The sequence below is a fragment of the Salvia splendens genome, chromosome 14, assembly GCF_004379255.2.
Source record: "Salvia splendens isolate huo1 chromosome 14, SspV2, whole genome shotgun sequence".
NCBI classification, from domain to species: domain Eukaryota; kingdom Viridiplantae; phylum Streptophyta; class Magnoliopsida; order Lamiales; family Lamiaceae; genus Salvia; species Salvia splendens.
Genome location: NC_056045.1, coordinates 3,167,400 through 3,185,247, shown reverse-complemented (window position 1 = coordinate 3,185,247; position 17,848 = coordinate 3,167,400). Strand labels below are relative to the sequence as shown.

Below are 17,848 nucleotides of genomic sequence, written 5' to 3'. Positions count from 1 at the left end.
TATACCGTCTCTTAATTACTATTCATTCAATTTAATTTATAATTTTTTTTAAAACCCAATTCAATTTAAACAAACACACTTTATTAAAATTAAAACAATATTACAACTTAACATTAAAAAAAACGAAGACATAATTAAAATTCTAAAAAAATAAAAATGACATAATTTAATCTTCTCCCCCAAAGTTTTCCCAAATGTGCTCAATTAGATCCTATTGGAGTTGGGTGTGGGCGCTAGAGTCGCGTGTCCTTGCCCGAATAGCCAACCGTTCTTGTATAGATGGATGCGCTCCACTTCGCGGCGGACTACTTGCGGTTGAGCTTCCGGGGGATTCGGGGTCGAACCAATTTCCGGCATCGGGTCCTTCGTCTCGGACAATCATGTTGTGCAAGATTATGCACGTATACATGATGTCGACCATGCTCTCCATGAACCACGAACGAGCCGGGGCTTTGATGATGTTGAAGCGCGCTTGGAGAACCCCGAACGCCCTCTCCACATCCTTGCGCGCAGCCTCCTGCTTCTGCGCAAAAAGAGCCTGCTTTGGGTTCGCTGGCCTGCCGCACGTCTTCACGAAGGTCGGCCACTTCGGGTAGATGCCGTCGGCGAGATAGTACCCCATTTTATACCGCCGGTTGTTGGCGACGAAGTTGATGGCCGGCGCTTTACCATCCAAAACTTCGGTAAAGAGGTCGGACTGTTGGAGCACGTTTACGTCGTTGTTCGAGCCAGGGACCCCGAAGTACGCGTGCCAGATCCAAAGTCGGTAGTCGGCAACGGCCTCGAGTACAACGGTTGGGTGGGTGCCTTTGTGGCCGCTCGTGTAGGAACCCCTCCAAGCCACCGGGCAATTCTTCCATTGCCAGTGCATGCAATCGACACTGCCAAGCATCCCGGGGAATCCGTGCACTTGTTCGTGCAGGTTGAGGAGGAACTGACAATCCTCCGTGGTTGGCCTCCGGAGAAATTCGTCACTGAAGGCTGCCCGGACGCCTCTGCAGAAGTTGAGCAAGCACAAGCGCCCAGTGCTGTCTCCGATGTGCAGGTATTCGTCGAATATGTCGGCCGTTTGTCCAGTCGCAAGCTGCCGGATGGCTGCAGTACATTTCTGCAGCGTCGTGTGGCTGGGACGACCGACCGCGTCGAACCCTTCTCGGAAGAACTCCTCCCTGGCCGCCAAAGTATTCGCTATGTGGAGAAATAGCGGTTTCCGCATGCGGAAACGGCGACGGAAATAGGTATCTCCCCAAATCGGGTTATCGCAGAAGTAGTCGCGTACTAACCGTGCGGCGGCTTCCTCCCGGTTCCGATTGATGTACTTCCGGGAGCGTCGTGGGGGTGGTGCGGCTTCCTCCGCCTCTCGTCGTCGATCTTCTTCGAGTGATTGTTCCATTAATTGGCGCATTTGCTCAAAAGAATCCATTTGTTTGAGTTGATTGAAGATGGAAATTGGAGTGATAGAGAGGATTTGAGAGGAATAGATGTGTGTTTGTGTTTGAAATGAGTATGGAATAGAATTATTTATAGAGTAAAAATATTAAAAATTTAAAAAATGAAAATAAATATTTAACGGTAATATTACCGTTTGAAAAAAAAAAAAATTATTAAAAATCGATTTTTTTTAAAAAAAATGAATTATTGCGTCATCAGTGACGACGCCCACTCGCGGGCCAGCGAGTGGGCGTCACGCACGCATGGGGACGTGCCACGTGTCTCGGGCGCGTGGCGAGACAGCTCGTCTCGTGTCTCTCCGAGACGAGCTACGCGACGAGACGGTCGCGAGCTGGAGACGAGATGGCCGCTGAAATGCGTCTCGCGGGGGTCTCGTCTCTCCGAGACGAGACGCGAGCCCGGCGCGAGAGGCGTTGTGGATGGTCTCAGATACACATAAGTTGAAACATAGAACAGTTTGACGTAAGTACGAATCACAATCGAATTCAACAATGCATAGGATACAACACTCTCTACCCAAAGTTTTAACAATAACTAGTTGAAAACACTTGGAGAAATTTGCAGGGAAGAATGATGAGAATAGATTCTACCAAATACTACTAACGGTGTTCTTCCTTCTCAAGACCGGGATCGTGATCGAGACCTCTCACGTGGAGGCGGGGGTGAACGACTGCATGTTTACATATAAGGAAATTTCATTAAGACTTAGTTAACAGAAACTATGTAGAAAGTACTAACAAATGCTAGAAATAAAGAATAATAATGACCTGTTGTATCTATCATTGGCAGGGCTTTCTGCTCTTCCATATTGAGGACTGCCCCTTCGTTCTGATCTAGCATTTGGTAGAGATCCATGTCCATAGTCAGGGCTACCCCTATCTCTTTGATAGGGACTTGGGGAACGTCTGCGATCATAGTTTCTTCTATCAGGAGACGTGTCACGTCCTCTTCCATCAGGGCTGTGCCCATTTCTTTTGTCATCATCGTCCCGGATCGCATATTCCACTGATATAACTCGATCCATGAATTTGCTGCAAAGTGAGAAGAGTGTCAATTAGGGCAGTTTTCCCATACGGCTTCACGAAACTATGATCTGGGGCTTCAGCATACGGTAGCTTAATGGCCTTATTCTAAGTTCTAACTCCTAAAACAAGTGTCTTTCTGTGTCATTCTTTTTAGTGTATGTTAACATATTTTAGTTGGCTTACTAGACCATAGTAATAACACTACAACAACTAAATAATGATGGATTTATTACAGACCTTAAGTGAGTCTCCTCCAATGCTCGGGTTGCATCTTCCTGCAGCTCATACTGCACAAACGCAAAGTTCCTTCTGATCCTGACATTGGATATCTTTCCATAATGCTCAAAATACTTTTCAATGTCCCTGGTCCTAGTATTGATGGGATCAAAGTTAATGACAAATAATGTTTTAGAAGGTCGTGCACTGGAAGAAGATTTTCTGGTGCTCTCGGGCCTTCTGCTACCACGCTCTTGCTGCAGATAAAATGAGCACACATAATTATGTCATGAAAAGGGATGAACAGTAACCTTGAATTCATACGCATAAACTACATACCATTTGGCATTAAATAAAAAGAAAAACAGACATACCTTGGTCCACTCCACACGAATTCTGCGCCCTTTGCTGCCAAACTCTACCCTGTCAAGCCTCCGGATCGCATCCTCTGCATCCCGCTCATCTTCCATATAGACGAAGCAGAAGCCTATAAAGCCAAAAGGAGTTAAAAGAAAACAAGCCTAGACTTTCAGCTGGGAGACAACTCACTAAGTTAAAAGACACCTTGCACAATGTAACACAATGATGTAAACAATTGCAACATTCAAAACCCCTGCAAATAAGACGGAGAGGAAAGAGAAAAAAAACTTTTGCATGAAGAGAACATAACACCTGCCACTGGATCCGAATTGAACATGAATCTATGTCGAAACATGATGGAAATCGGTGACTGGGCAAAGTGGTGAGGAATAGAAAAGTGAATGATCTACAGGTAGTGTGGAATGGTAGAGCATGGCAGAAATATCGATTCTTTCGGACAGACAGAAACATGTATCATGGGCACAAGCCAGAAAATTAAAGCAGAGAGAACCATCCATCCAGGAAGACCAAGAGTAATCCTGCGCGAAAGAAACTATTGAGCTCGAAGCCTCGCTATAGCATAAAGACAAAAGCGCTCTCCTCTTGTAAACAACACCAGCTAAACATTCCTTTTTCTATTCAATTAGTTAAAAAAAACACATCTTTTACACTGCAATTTGATTGAGATCTCACTTTAAAGTAAAACGACAACTAACGACAATCACTCAGCTCTCCCCTTTCATCCATCCAATTCTTTTTTCTTTTTAGTTTCCTTCGACATTACAAGCAGCCTTAGATGCTTCATCGAGTGGAATACAACGAGTGCAATGTTCGAGCCTTCGAGGTCAATCATGGAAGCCGATTTACAACACAGGATCTACTTAAAAAACCATCAACTAAAGATATGTATTAAAAATTTTACCAGATTTCATATCTACACGATCCACCCTCCCATATTTTCTGAAAAGGCGATCAACGTCGGATTGCCGAGCGTCAAAGTCCAGATTCCCGCAAAATATAGGCTTCATGATGCAGAATTTTTTTTCAGAAATACCTGCAGAATTAGAAATCAAGCACCAATAACATTTCAAATTCTTTAAGGCTGAGTTTTGGTTGAATTATCACAGAAATGGAGAGAAGAAGAATGTAGATCAGTTACCTTGGCGCCTCCTCTCTTTGCAGCGAGACTGATGTTGAGAAACCCTAGAATAAACTAATTGACTTTGAAGAGGTGTACTTTCGGGCCTTCAAACGTGGGCCGAAAGGCCCTCAACATGTTATTGGGCCTTTGATTATCCTGAATTGTAGCTGAGGAAGGATGCTCAGTTATTGGGCCTTTAATTATCCTGAATTTGTATGTGAATATATATTGTCATCTCTTCTTTCACAACATCATAAGAAAATTAGGCATCAAAGCTTTCTTAGAGCATCCACAGTGGGGCGGACGATAGTCCGACCGATACATCGGGCATGCTATCGTCCTCCACTGTAGCTATGCGGACGATGCCTGATGCATCATCCGCGGACGATAGGCCATGGAACACGCATCGGGCGTGCTATCGTCCACCCCATTGCGGGTGACGCGGACGATAGCACACCCGATGCAACGCGTTTTCCTTTTTTTATTCTTCAAAGTTTATATATATACACCACACTTCTATTTCTTCCTTTCACTCTTCCATTAACTCTTTCATCTCATTCTCTCTATTTCAATTTATAATGAATCCCGGTGATTTCCCAAATCTAAATAGTCCCGACGGATTTCCGATGTTCGGTGGTGGTGCACGGTGGTCGGGTACAGACCCTGACGAATACCGGCCCTTCGACTCCAACACCCAGTAAGATCTGGATTTCAGCACGGATTCATACGGGCTGTCAGACATGGAGCCGTCTCCCCCCGCCCCCGCCCCCCGGCCGCGCCTCTGCCTCTGCCGTCGCCGTCGCCTCGGGCTCCGTCCCTAAGAAGAAGAGGAACATGCAAAGAGCCCAGAAGTTGCCGCCTCCGGAAAAAAATGTAGAATTCCCCCTAGGGAGGACGAACTACAGCCAGGAAGAAAGCATTCTCCTGACGAAGTGTTGGGTTGATATTTCAGAGGACCGCCAACAACCAAAAGCAAATCGCGTACTGAGAGCGCATCACTGAGCGCTACAACGAGGCCAAGCCGGCGGCCGCCTACAAGCGCCATAGGGAGCAGCTCCGCAAGCACTGGGATCGGATGAAGAAGCAGCTCAATTTGTTCTCGGTGGAGTACGAGAAGTGCTTGAGGGAGTAGGGCAGCGGCGAGAGTTTGACTAGTGTATGCAATAGAGCGTTTGCGTCATACATTTCATTGTACGGCGAGTTCAAGCACTACTCCTCCTGGCTGATCGTGAAGGACAAGCAAAAGTTCTAAGGAGGGATTATGCCCATATCAGCTGCGTCGAAGAGGACGAAGAACACCGTCGCCGGTGATTATACAAGCAGCGACAGCGGCGCCCCTCCGATGGACCTCAACCAGCCGATGTACGAGGATGAGAGTTCGGGCACACTGATGTCCTTCCGACGTCCCATTGGCAACAAGGCTGCCATGAACAATGGCAAGGCGAAGGCGACGTCCTCACAGAATTCGGCCCCGACCGCGACGCCAACCGGAGGATGTTGTTGGACACGCACAATGCCCTCAGGCAGTGCGAGGACTCGAGTGAAGTCGAATACCTCAAGTGGATGATCAATGATCTGCGCCGCAAGTTGGGAGTGATTTAGAGTATGCGCTTTTTATATGTAGTGCACTTATTTTTTTATCTTCACTCTTGTAATTTTTTATTTATTAATGAAGTAAATGTAGGATTTGCCTTAATTGTGGTGTTTTTTTAATTTATTTTGCTTGATATATTTGCAAACATAAAATTTAAATATAAAATTAAATTGTGGTGTTATAGGGCGGACTATAAGGCATCCCACTGCAGATGAAAGGGTATGAAGATTAAATGCTGATGTGGCGGAGGATAGGACGTCCTATAGGGCGGACTATAAGATGTCCCACTGTGGATGCTGTTACTTACTGTAGAGCAGAGCTTGCTGTTTTATATCTAAACAAAGATAAAGGGACAATAATGTTTTGGTGCAAATTTTATAGTGAAAAAGTTGTATATTGGTCAATAATTATAATACTCCATTAATCAATGAAAGTGATACTACAACATTATGCATATGAAATTATACAAAAAAATAGTCTCCTTAAAATAAAAGGAAAGAGGAAAAAGAGGATTCCTGTTGAATTAGGAGTACTAAGTTATTATCAATAGATATAGCAAATGAATTGTGAACGAATCAAAAGGAAAATGATGAGAAATAGGGAGTGAATGGAGAAGTATAGTAATTTTTAAAAATTGGATTATTTACAAAACTTACAGAGGAGCCTATTTATAAACAACCAATTAATTTTATTATTCGAAAAGAAAAAGAAAAAAAACAAATGACTGCAAGGGAGTACTATTTTATACTACTCCCTTCGTCCATGAAAATTTGTCACATTTCATTTTCTGTACTCATTTTAGAAAAATAATATAAATAGCTAAAGTGGAGAGAGAGTAAAGTAAGAGACAGAGAAATGTAGATGAGAGTCTTCCCTATATTATTATATCTCTTATTTTATACTCTCTACACTTTGACTATTTATTATCATTTTCCAAAATGAGTGCAGAAAATGAAATATGACAAATTTTCAGGGACGGAGGGAGTAGTATGTAATATATGACATAGATTATTCATATCAAACAATATTATTCAAGCATGTCACCTGCATCGAACATAAAATTATAAGGATGTGGTTTACTACCTTTCATAATTATTAGTAGTAGTAATTTTTTTCCAACATAAGAGAGTCTTTTTATATATCCATTTCTAATTTCTTGTTGACATTTTCGATTAAATTCTAAATCGAAATAATAACTGGACTTACCATAGATTAAATTCACTTCTAAAAAAGTTGAACAAAGAGGGCCCAAGCGGGGTAACCAGTGACCTATTGATCTGCAGTCAATTGCTCTACCACTAAGCTATGGACCCATTTGGTTATAAAATCATACATAATGATATTCTTTTAGTTAATTAACGAACAATATTTATTAGTTAAAACGTATTCGGATTTACTATAACATTATATACAAAATACATTTATAATGATATTATTAAGGTAACTCTCCATATACTGTCATACATTATATTTATTTGCATTAAAATTTGATAAATATAACATCATATGCCATTAACAATTGCAATATAAAGTGTGAATTAGATAAATATAAACATCACATGCCATCATATGTCCGAAATGAATATCATTTTGTATGATTATAAAACCAGATGGGTCCATAGCTCAGTGGTAGAGCAATTGACTGCAGATCAATAGGTCACCGGTTCGAACCCGGTTGGGCCCTTTTCATAAATTATTTTTTTCCAAAACTTTGTTTAATTTAGTTGAAAGAAACATTTGTCTCTTAATTTTATTTATTTGAAAAGATGCTTTTGGCATTCTATTGAATTTTACGTACCAAAGCAGATTCAATTCAATTCAATTTTCAACTGACATTTTACTTCTTATATTTAATCAAATTCTACTTTGTTCCTTAATACAATGAATAATGCCAGTTAATTTAGATCTTATTTTGCCATCGAAAAGGCAAACCTTGATTTATAAACTTTATTAATGTTACTTTGGTTTCTTATAATCTCTTTATTTCAATCCTTATATTAATTGTAACTCTATTTTTAATAGCATTTTAATTATATAATTAAAAATATTAATATCTTTTTTTTAACAATTTCGACCGTCAAAGTACTTAATATATGGTTTAAAATTTCTAATATAGTGGAGTAATATTTATTCATTCTGACTTGTATAGTAATTCTTAATTTAATTTCTCAATCACATTTTAGCCCTACACAAGTATTTAATTATCTTTCATATCAAATATTTATAATTAGTGATTTTTCCATCAAGCTATAACTATCTCACGTACTTTCCCCCCAACACATTTTATTCGTCGTTTTGTTTAATATAGGAATACATCATTTGAGCTTTGCAGCAAAGTAAAAAAACAATTTTAAAAGTAGTAATGATAAATGTTTATGATATTTGCGTACTATAAATAAAATGTGAGTGAAATGAGTTATTGGAATATAAGACTCTATTATCATTTATGGTAAAAGTAAACCGTAATTTTTGTTCGCGAATGGAGGGAGTAGAAAAAGAAAACATAAAAAAATCTAGAATTGCTAAAAAAAATGCTAGCGTGGAATCGTGGACATAAATATGAAATTGACATTGTAAATTCCTACTTACTTTTGAGGTGTATGATGTTTGGACATCTACGATGATTTTGAATGGTTGATTTTCTATTGGGATTCAAATTTAGAGATGTCCAAGGTTTACGATTTGAGTGGTTACAAAATTGTAATAGGTAGTTACGAATCCGAACCGAAATCGTGAAATTTAAATGGAACTGAGTGTCGGTTCAGATTCCAAAATTCAGAAATCGAAACCGTGTTAGAACCGTCGGTTCCATGCGGCTCCAACCTGAAACCGCGAAAAACCATGAAACCGAACCAGAACCGCCGGAAACCGGTTGTTTGGAACCAAACAAACCGCGAAAAAACATCGAGAAACTGTCGATCGGAACCAGAACCGCTAAATACGCTCAAGGTTCAGTTCCGGTTATATATTTTCTAGAACCGGTGGTTCTGAAACCCTGGGCATGTTTAGATTCAATGAACCAATTGAATAGATTCAAGTTCGATGATTTTAATGGAGTTTATTTTGGTTTCTGGAATTGTGACCAAATTTATAGGAGTATAAAATACGAACGCTCTTAGGCCATCCACAACGCTGTCACTTATCCGTCCCTTTAATTACTATTCATGGGGCTCACTGTACTTTTTTACTCCATCTCTTAACTAAGGGACGGAACCTGCAACCCTCCGTCACTTATCCGTCCCTTCACCGTCCCTTAAATTACTATTCATTCAATTTCATTTTTTTAAATTTTTTTCCCAACATATTCAATTAATAAAAAACACACTTCATTAAAAATAAAATAACATTACAACATAAAATTTAAAAAAAATATTAAAAATATAATTAAAAATCCTTAAAAAATTAAAAATACATAATTTAATTTCCTCCGCCAAAGTTTGCCCAAATGTGCTCCATTAGATCATCATGGAGTTGGGCGTGAGCGGTAGAGTCACGTGTCCTTGCCTGAATAGACAACCGTTCTTGTATAGACGGATGCACTCCACTTCGAGGCGGACTACTTGCGGTTGATCTTCCGGGGGCTTCAGGGTCGAACTAATTTCCCGCCTCGGGTCCTTCGTCTTGGACAATCATGTTGTGCAAGATTATGCACGTATACATGATGTCGACCATGCTCTCCATGAACCACGTACGAGCCGTGGCTTTGATAATGTTGAAGCGCGCTTGGAGAACCCCGAACGCCCGCTCCACATCCTTCCTAGCAGCCTCCTGCTTCTGCGCAAAAAACGTCTGCTTTGCGTTCACGGGCCTAGTGCACGTCTTCACGAAGGTTGGCCACTTCAGATAGATGTCGTCGGCAAGATAGTACCCCATTTTATAGCGCCGGTTGTTAGCGGTGAAGTTGATGGCCGGCGCTTTACCATCCAAAACTTCGGCGAATAGGTCGGATTGGTGGAGCACGTTTATGTCGTTGTTCGAGTCGGGGACCTCGAAGTACGCATGCCAGATCCATAGCCGGTAGTCGGCGACTGCCTCAAGTATAACGGTGGGGTTGGTGCCTTTGTGGCCGCTCGTGTACGACCCCCTCCACGCCATCGAGCAATTCTTCCATTGCCAGTGCATGCAATCGACGCTGCCAAGCATCCCGGGGAATCCGTGCACTTCTTCGTGAAGGCGGAGCAGGAACTGGCAATCTGTCGTGCTTGGCTTCCGGATAAATTCGTCGGTGAGGGCTGCCCGGACGCCTTTGCAGAATTGGAGCAAGCACATTCTCCCAGTGTTGTCTCCAATGTGGAGGTATTCGTCAAAAACATCCGACGTTTGTCCAGTCGCAAGCTGACGGATTGCTGCAGCACATTTTTTCAGCGTCGTGTGGCTGGGACGGCCGACGGCGTCGAACCTTTCTTGGAAGAACTCTTCCCGGGCCGCCAATGTATTTGCGATGTGGAGAAATAGCGGTCGCCGCATGCGGAAACGGCGACGGAAGTAGGTATCTCCCCACACAGGGTTATCGCAGAAGTAGTCGCGGAATAACCTTGCGGCGGCTTCCTCCCGGTTACGATGGATGTAAGTCCGGGATCGTCTTTGGGGCGGCGCGGCTTCCTCCACCTCTCGGCGTCGATCTTCTTCAAGTGATTCTTCCATTATTCGACGCATTTGCTCATACGGATCCATTAGATCGATTAAATTTGGGGGAAGAATAAAAGAGAGATGATTTGAGATGAAAATTGGGGAGGAAATTGAGATGATTTGGGAAGAATAGATGTGTAGTTGTGTGTGAAATGAGGATGAATTAGGAGTATTTATAGAGTAAAAAAATAAAAATAAAAAAAGAAAACGGCTATAAAACGGTAATATTACCGTTTGCCAAATTTTTTTTAAAATTTAAATTTGAATTAAAAAAATGATTTATTGCGTCAGCGTGACGAATCCCACTTGTGGGCCGGCGAGTGGGCGTCACGCATGGCCTGGGAGCTCGCCATGTCGCGGGAGCGCGTGGCGAGACGTCTCGCAATGGGTCTCGGAGGGACGGGCGATCCAGCGGGATGGTGACGGGGACGAAACGCTGCAACGCGTCCCGCTACCATTCTGTCACGGAGAAACGAAATACAGGCCACCCGCGTAACGCGTTACGGGTGGCCTTAAGACGCTTTATTAGTTGTGAATTTTAATTATTAAACATATTTTATGCCTATTTTATTTATTAGATAGTAAATAAAATTTTAATTTAAGAATCTCAAGAATTATAATTCCAGTGTGACGCCCTGTCTCGCAAACTTCTATAACGCAACTCATTACGACCTCGGACTCATCTCGAGCTAGCCTGCAACGAGCTGTGTTGTCGGTGCTCTCATTATGTTATTAAGATTTTTTAAATAAATTATTAATTGATAATATAGTAATAGATATGGAAATAATATAATAATAAATTATTGTATACTTACTATATTTTTTCAGTATATTCCATTTTGGATTGATTCACATTAAATTATTTCTTAACAGTCAAAAAATTATTTTTACTTCAACATTTTTTATATTATTTACTAAAACTAATACTAAATATAATTCAATTTAATTGAGATATCCATAAAAAAAATTACTCCATCTGTCCCACATTTATTGTCCCACTTACGTTTTTGCATTCGTTTAGTAAAAATGATAATTAAAGTCGAGAAATGATAAATAGAGAAGATATTATCATTTTTACAAAATGAATGCAGAAACGTAAGTGTGACAATTAATGTGGGACGGAGGGAGTAAAACACATTCTTATTTGAAATTAGTGTTATTAGTTCTTGTTTTCCATGCATCTCATTAAATTTGTTTTAGTTTTTCTTAGTGACTCTTTTATTTAGATTAAGCAATAGTTTTGTTTAAATATAGTTTGTTTATTTGGTTTTTGAAGAATAGGAGTAGAAGTTAATCTTTACTACTCCCTTCCGTTTCAAAAAAATATGCACTTTAAGTTATGCACGAATTTTAGTGCAAAATTAATAAAGTAAGAGAGATGTATATTTACTTGGACGAATAAAGTATAATAATTATAAAAATATAATTTTAAATAATTAAATATTTCACTGAAACGACCATCAAATAAAATTACTCCCTCCGTCCCCTAATAGGAGTCGCTCTTTGACCGGGCACGAGTTTTAAGAAATGTAGAGAAAAGTTGGTTGAAAAAGTTAGTGGAATGTGGGACCCACATTTTATATTGGTTTTATAATAAAATGTGAGTAGAGTGAGTTAGTGAAATGTGGGGCCTACTACCGTTTATGGTAAAAATGAAGAGTGACTCTTAATAGGGGACGGCCCAAAATGGAAATTAGTGACTCTTATTCGGGGACGGAGGGAGTATTTAATTCGACGTTACAACTATATTTAAATTTTAAACACTCGTTTCAAAATTTAAAAAAGGCACGAATTAAATGCAGGCTAATGAGTAAGGGTGTCCACTGTAAGGCGGACACCCCAATAGCCCCGTCTCAGTTTTTGTCTACAGCCCCATTTTTTTTGTTCGTAGCCCCAAATTTTGTTTCCGTCACTATAGTGGATACTTCCAATAGCCCCTAAATTTTATAATCAATTTTTATTTAAAAATGTTTTTAGTTTCAATCAAGTATAATTAAAATTATTGCAATGTAAATAATTAGAAAACGAGGTAATTGGCCCCGCCCCCGCCAGAGCCTCGGACCGGAACCGACGTTTCCACCCATGCTGTCGGCGTATCCGGGACGCCGGAACTGAGCAGACCCATCATAGTATCCAGTGCGTCTTGATCTGCTCCGGTGAAAGGAGATTGGCTGGATTGGAAAGGGGGCTCCGGACGCGGCTGGTTAAGCGCGTCGAGGTTGGGTCTGTAATCTCCAAATGCGGAGCGACTCAGATTCCGCTGAAAAGGTGGGGGCGTTAGAGAAGACCTCCACAACTGAGATGGAGGTAGGTTTGGACTCGATGCCCACGGCGGGGGAGATTGACTCCAAATCCACGGCTGGGACGAAGACCCGCCATATCCCGACGGCTGAGAAGGATAGCCGTCATATCCCGATGACTGTGAAGGACAGCCGGATTGCCGCCATAGCCCGATTCCTGCGAGCCGGGTGATGCGTCGTCTCCACCGTGCATTTTTAGAGAGTGAAAATGTAGATAGTGAATAGAGAGATTGTATGAAAATGGTGAAAAAATAGGTGGTGGAGAGTGGTATTTATAGAGGTAATTAAAAAAAAAGTAAAAATTCGACCGAGGACCGTCCGCCACTATGGCCGGCGCGCCTATAGGTGCGGCAAAAGGACGCCCGGCGCGTCCTCGCCCTCGTTTCGCCTATCCGTCGTCTGCCGCCTACCGCCCCCATTTCCTCGTTCGCCCCGGGGCCGGACATCTCCTTCACTATAAACCGCCCCGGGACCACCCCGCCGGGGCTATAAGCGCGACGGTCCCATAGTGGATGCTCTATTGAAATCCAGTCAAACTGAAATCCACTAGAAAACACCCCCACCAATCCACGCCGTGGGATCGCATCAACAACGAATCGACGGTCGAGATTCAAAGTCTAGCCATAGGCTCAGATTTCGAAGATAAAAGAAATATGGTCGGAAAGGATGATGATTAGCTTTGAAGCTTTGACTGGAGAGAGGGAGAGATTTCTCTGCCTTTATTTTTCTTTGAATTTCTTTTCCACCTTTTCCCTTTTTTTGGTTTCGGTTTCTCTATATTTCTCGCTCTCTCTCTCTCTCTCTTCTTGTTTCTGTTGTGAACGCAGAAAATAAAGAGAGAGAGGAACACAAAGAGAAAACACATTTTCCCCATTTTGGGATTGAGTTTCATTTCCTAATCTGGATTGTGCTCTTTGTTCGGTTAATTTGATTGGAGCTCGAAGAAAAGAAGAAGAAGAAATTTTCTTCTGATTCCTTTTTGCTGCGATTTTATTTGGATTTGTTAAATTCTTAATTTTCGACGATGAATATGATGCGGCGGCTGAAGAGCATTACTTCCGGCCGCTCCTCCGTTTCAGATCCTGTAATTTGTTTTCCTTCTTCTGTATTTCTTTGTGTGCTCATGAATTTTGATTTTATTAGTTATAATCAAAATGTTAATCATTTTTGGAATTATTTGGGATTGGAGAAAATGTTTGGGAATTTCAAAGATTGTATTGTTGATGGTTTTATTTCTATTTGAGCTTTTGATGATTTGTCCTTTTATTAATATTTGTGTGTCTAGAATTATGTTACATTCCTCTAGTGTTGATATGTTGATACATGTGGATTTGTAACAAAGTTGAGGATGTTGATAGCGACAGGAAATCTTGTGATTTTTGTTGTTGTCTGGTAATAAGTGGCTCTGAATTGCAGCTGTGTTTTGTTTTGTCTATTTGGTATAATCTTTGAGGATGTTTCTAGTGAATAATCGATACTGCATTGGCACCATATTTGGTAGCATTTGTATGATGATATCTGGAAATGGAATGCAATGAATAACAAATGCCAGAGCAAATTCTAAAATTTGATGATTTGTTTGGCTCAGGCTGGGGAGCCTAGCACTATTAAGAGGGCGAAGGTGGATCAAGAACTCAATCAGAGGCTCCCGGGTGGAGTAGAGACGGAAGGGAACAGTATGCGGGATCCGGAGCAGCACAACGGGTTAAAATCTGTTGCGAGCACATCTGGTAGTAGTCACGATAGACGAGAGAAGCTTGGCTACGATGAGCTTCCCAAGGAGATGAATGAGATGAAAATTAAAGATGATAATAAGAGAGATGGCCGCGAGGAGAGCCACAAGGTTGGATTTTAATCATATTTCGATGTGAAATGATGTTACTTTGATGGATAAGTTTGTTGACATGGGAATTGTTTGCTATTTCCAGGATGTGGAAGCGGCGGTCGTCAGTGGCAGCGGGACAGAAACTGGTCAGATAGTCGTGACTTCATTTGGTGGCCGGAATGGGAAACCAAAACAGGTGATTGTGCTTACTGGTTGTTGTTGATCATGTTAGCATTTCTTTTAAATCAGTATGTGCTATATGGGATTTCGTTTTATGGTATCCTTAGACAGTGTCGTACATGGCTGAGCGCGTTGTTGGAACTGGTTCATTTGGAGTTGTCTATCAGGTAATGTTGATCAAATTAAGTACTTATGAGAGGCGGTGCATTGTGTTATGGTGTCCTAATTTGGTTTGTGGTGTAGGCTAAATGCCTTGAAACGGGTGAATCCGTGGCTATAAAGAAGGTGCTTCAGGATAAGAGATACAAGAACAGGGAACTGCAGGTAATGCAGATGCTTAGCCACCCGAACGTTGTGCAGCTGAAGCATTCCTTCTATTCTACTACGGAGAAGAATGAGGTGTACCTTAATGTCGTTCTAGAATTCGTACCAGAAACTGTTTATCGGGCTTCCAGGCACTACACCAAAGTGAATCAGCACATGCCCATCGTCTACGTTCAGCTTTATGTATACCAGGTACACTCCATTTCTCGTGATTGTTATATTTGTCGTCCGAGTGGTTTCTTTTATGTTGAAACTTCGAATCATGGTTCCCGTTGTTTCTGATCTGAAATTGCAGATATGCCGAGCCCTAAATTACATTCATAGAGTTATTGGAGTATGTCACAGGGACATTAAACCACAAAATCTACTGGTATATGATTATTCATTTCTCTTTAAACGTAGAGAACTTTTGTCTAAATCGTGCATCGTTGTTTCTAAATTAGTGGAAGCCTTCACCAGCCCTCGTTCATTTTCTCTTGTAATTAATGCTGCAGGTTAATCCTAGCACACACCAGCTTAAGATCTGCGATTTTGGGAGCGCAAAGATGCTGGTATGTAATATCACTTCAGAGTTTGACCGAAATCATACCAATCCATGAAGGTCTCTTATTGTGATTTGTGTTTTTGGTACAGGTACCCGGTGAACCAAATATATCGTACATCTGCTCCCGGTATTATAGAGCTCCCGAGCTCATCTTTGGAGCCACAGAATACACGACTGCGATTGATATGTGGTCGGCTGGCTGCGTTATGGCTGAGCTACTCCTGGGGAAGGTAATATCCACTGTTCGTCTGAGAAACATCTTCTACTGACGTTTTTTTTTGGTATTTAGTCCTCATCTTATTCTAATAAGTGCAGCCTATCTTTCCCGGGGAGAGCAGTGTCGATCAGCTAGTCGAAATAATCAAGGTATGTTCGAACATTCTGCACACCGACATCTTGTCTCTCGTTGTATCCCGGCCCTAAGCTGTTAATTTTGTGTAGGTTTTGGGAACTCCAACGCGGGAGGAAATCAAATGCATGAATCGACACTACACCGAGTTCAAATTCCCTCAAATTAAAGCCCACCCGTGGCACAAGGTTCGTCATCCTTGACTAGGAAGCTCTTTCCCTACCATCCAATAATCCGTATAAAACCACCATTGATGAAGTTATCTTTTTGCAGGTATTTAACAGGAGAATGCCAGCTGAGGCAGTGGATTTGGTGTCCCGGCTCCTCCAGTATTCCCCGTCTCTACGTTTCACAGCTGTATGTGTTTCGTCTTCAAATCTCGTCTATACATGCACTACATTTCAAGAACTTAAATATGAATCTCTTGGTTCTTTTTTTTCGTTTAGTTGGAGGCTTGTGCACACCCTTTCTTCGATGAGTTGAGAGAACCAAACACGTACTTACCAAACGGGCGACCACTACCTCCTCTGTTCGACTTTTCACCAGAAGGTGAGTGTTCCTCTCTGCCCACACCCTTCTTATCCCTGCCTCTCGGTTGTAACTGTTGGGTCGAAATCTTGCAGAGCTGGCCGGTGCACCTCACGAGCTGCTGCAACGGCTCGTTCCAGAACATTCGAGGAAGCAAAGTTCATGAAACTAAGGGGAAGATGGGTGATGGAGAAATTGAAGTTCATCAAGGGGATGACACGACGGTTCTGTTGATATATAGTATGATATAGATGCCCAGTTTGCAGGTGTCCACCTTGTTGATGGAGGCTTACAAACTGGATGAGATGGTTTTATTAGTTTATTTCTTTTGTATTTAGTTCTTTTTGTTCAAAAGTTTTGTTCCTAATATAAAAATGAGATTTTCGCGTTTTCGTGATTTCTTGGCTCGCATGTAAAGTATGTAACATATCATGCATTTTCGGACTTATTTTATTTATAAAAGATAAGTAGCATGTTTTGGTCCAATTGAAAAGGGTCAGTGAAGCATTATGATTAAATATTTCGATAACGATATAGATTCACAAGAAAATGATAAATAATTTAGTTAAGATAGTACTAATATACTTATAAATGAAGATATAGAAAACTAGAGAAATGATATGCTACATATTTTACGTGAGCTTTTTATGCGAGCATCCCTCTCGTTTAACGCATATTTAATATTTAATATTGTTCGTTTCAATTAATATATTTAGTTTGATTCTAATGAATTAAAAAATGTTATTAGAATTTTTAATTTCACAAAATTCATAAAAATCAAAGCTTATTTTGTTAGTTTATTAATTTATTTGAATTTATAGAGAAAACGAGCAAATTGAGCTTTGATTTATATGGATTTTGTGAAATTAAAAATTCCAGTAACATTTTTTAAAATATTAGAATCAAACTAAATATACAAATCGAAACGAACAATGTTAAAAATGCATTAAACGCGAGTGGTGCTCACATAAGGTATGGAACATATCATTTCTCTGAAAAACTATATAAATAAAAAGGACAGATTGATAAAGGTAGATTGAATCATTACTCATTAGTGGCAGATCAATCATCATAATTATAATCTCCCAACTCATCATATTAGTAATAAACAAAAGATTAATTACCTCAACAAAGAAATTGTTCAATAACTTTTTTGATGTACGAAAATAGTAAGTTTTATTATATATGAGCATATCAAAATTTAGTGCCACTTTAGAGAATTGAAAAATCAGAAACAAAATATAAAAGGTATTTGAACATTCTAATATGTGTTCATATGTATAGAAACTATTACTATTATTCCAATCAAACAGTTTTACTATTATTGCAATTGAATTTTTAAAGCAACTAAACAAAATCATTATATACTAAATAGTACTAA

At 40.5% G+C, this 17,848-nt stretch overlaps 2 protein-coding genes and 1 non-coding gene across 4 annotated transcripts; 2 read left to right on the top strand and 1 right to left on the bottom strand.

The window, feature by feature from the left end:
- Nucleotides 1–1,892: 1,892 nt before the first annotated feature.
- On the bottom strand, nucleotides 1,893–4,289 carry LOC121765590 (serine/arginine-rich splicing factor RS40-like). Of its 2 annotated transcripts, none has more exons than XM_042161791.1 (6): nucleotides 4,213–4,289; nucleotides 3,976–4,107; nucleotides 3,068–3,180; nucleotides 2,715–2,950; nucleotides 2,220–2,483; nucleotides 1,893–2,122 (listed from the first exon to the last, which is right to left on the bottom strand). In XM_042161791.1, the coding sequence occupies exons 2-6, from the start codon at nucleotides 4,079–4,081 to the stop codon at nucleotides 2,071–2,073; spliced, it is 771 nt and encodes a 256-aa protein (XP_042017725.1). In that variant the 5' UTR covers nucleotides 4,082–4,107; nucleotides 4,213–4,289; the 3' UTR covers nucleotides 1,893–2,070. The 2 variants fall into 2 exon arrangements, with proteins under 2 accessions (XP_042017725.1, XP_042017724.1); XM_042161790.1 differs by lacking the exon at nucleotides 4,213–4,289 and adding an exon at nucleotides 3,366–3,592 and having other exon boundaries at nucleotides 3,976–4,113.
- Nucleotides 4,290–7,400: 3,111 nt separating this feature from the next.
- Nucleotides 7,401–7,472, top strand: TRNAC-GCA. The gene has a single exon. It is a non-coding gene; the product is annotated as a tRNA-Cys (tRNA).
- Nucleotides 7,473–13,435: 5,963 nt separating this feature from the next.
- LOC121765282 (shaggy-related protein kinase epsilon-like) lies at nucleotides 13,436–16,953 on the top strand. Its single transcript, XM_042161367.1, has 13 exons — nucleotides 13,436–13,801; nucleotides 14,306–14,560; nucleotides 14,646–14,738; nucleotides 14,830–14,889; nucleotides 14,966–15,238; nucleotides 15,342–15,416; nucleotides 15,541–15,597; nucleotides 15,680–15,820; nucleotides 15,906–15,956; nucleotides 16,032–16,127; nucleotides 16,213–16,296; nucleotides 16,386–16,488; nucleotides 16,563–16,953. The coding sequence occupies exons 1-13, from the start codon at nucleotides 13,742–13,744 to the stop codon at nucleotides 16,631–16,633; spliced, it is 1,419 nt and encodes a 472-aa protein (XP_042017301.1). The 5' UTR covers nucleotides 13,436–13,741; the 3' UTR covers nucleotides 16,634–16,953.
- Nucleotides 16,954–17,848: the final 895 nt, after the last annotated feature.

Bases quoted from the DNA above. Each gene is read 5' to 3' on its own strand.
- LOC121765590 (XM_042161791.1), bottom strand. From the start codon at position 4,081: ATGAAGCCTATATTTTGCGGGAATCTGGACTTTGACGCTCGGCAATCC. The intron at 2,951-3,067 runs GTATGTCTGTTT...TTTTATCTGCAG, and splicing joins TTCGTGTGGAGTGGACCAAG to CAAGAGCGTGGTAGCAGAAG. The intron at 2,484-2,714 runs GTCTGTAATAAA...CTCACTTTGCAG, and splicing joins TTGGAGGAGACTCACTTAAG to CAAATTCATGGATCGAGTTA.
- LOC121765282 (XM_042161367.1), top strand. From the start codon at position 13,742: ATGAATATGATGCGGCGGCTGAAGAGCATTACTTCCGGCCGCTCCTCC. The intron at 15,957-16,031 runs GTATGTTCGAAC...AATTTTGTGTAG, and splicing joins AGCTAGTCGAAATAATCAAG to GTTTTGGGAACTCCAACGCG. The intron at 16,297-16,385 runs GTATGTGTTTCG...TTTTTCGTTTAG, and splicing joins CGTCTCTACGTTTCACAGCT to TTGGAGGCTTGTGCACACCC.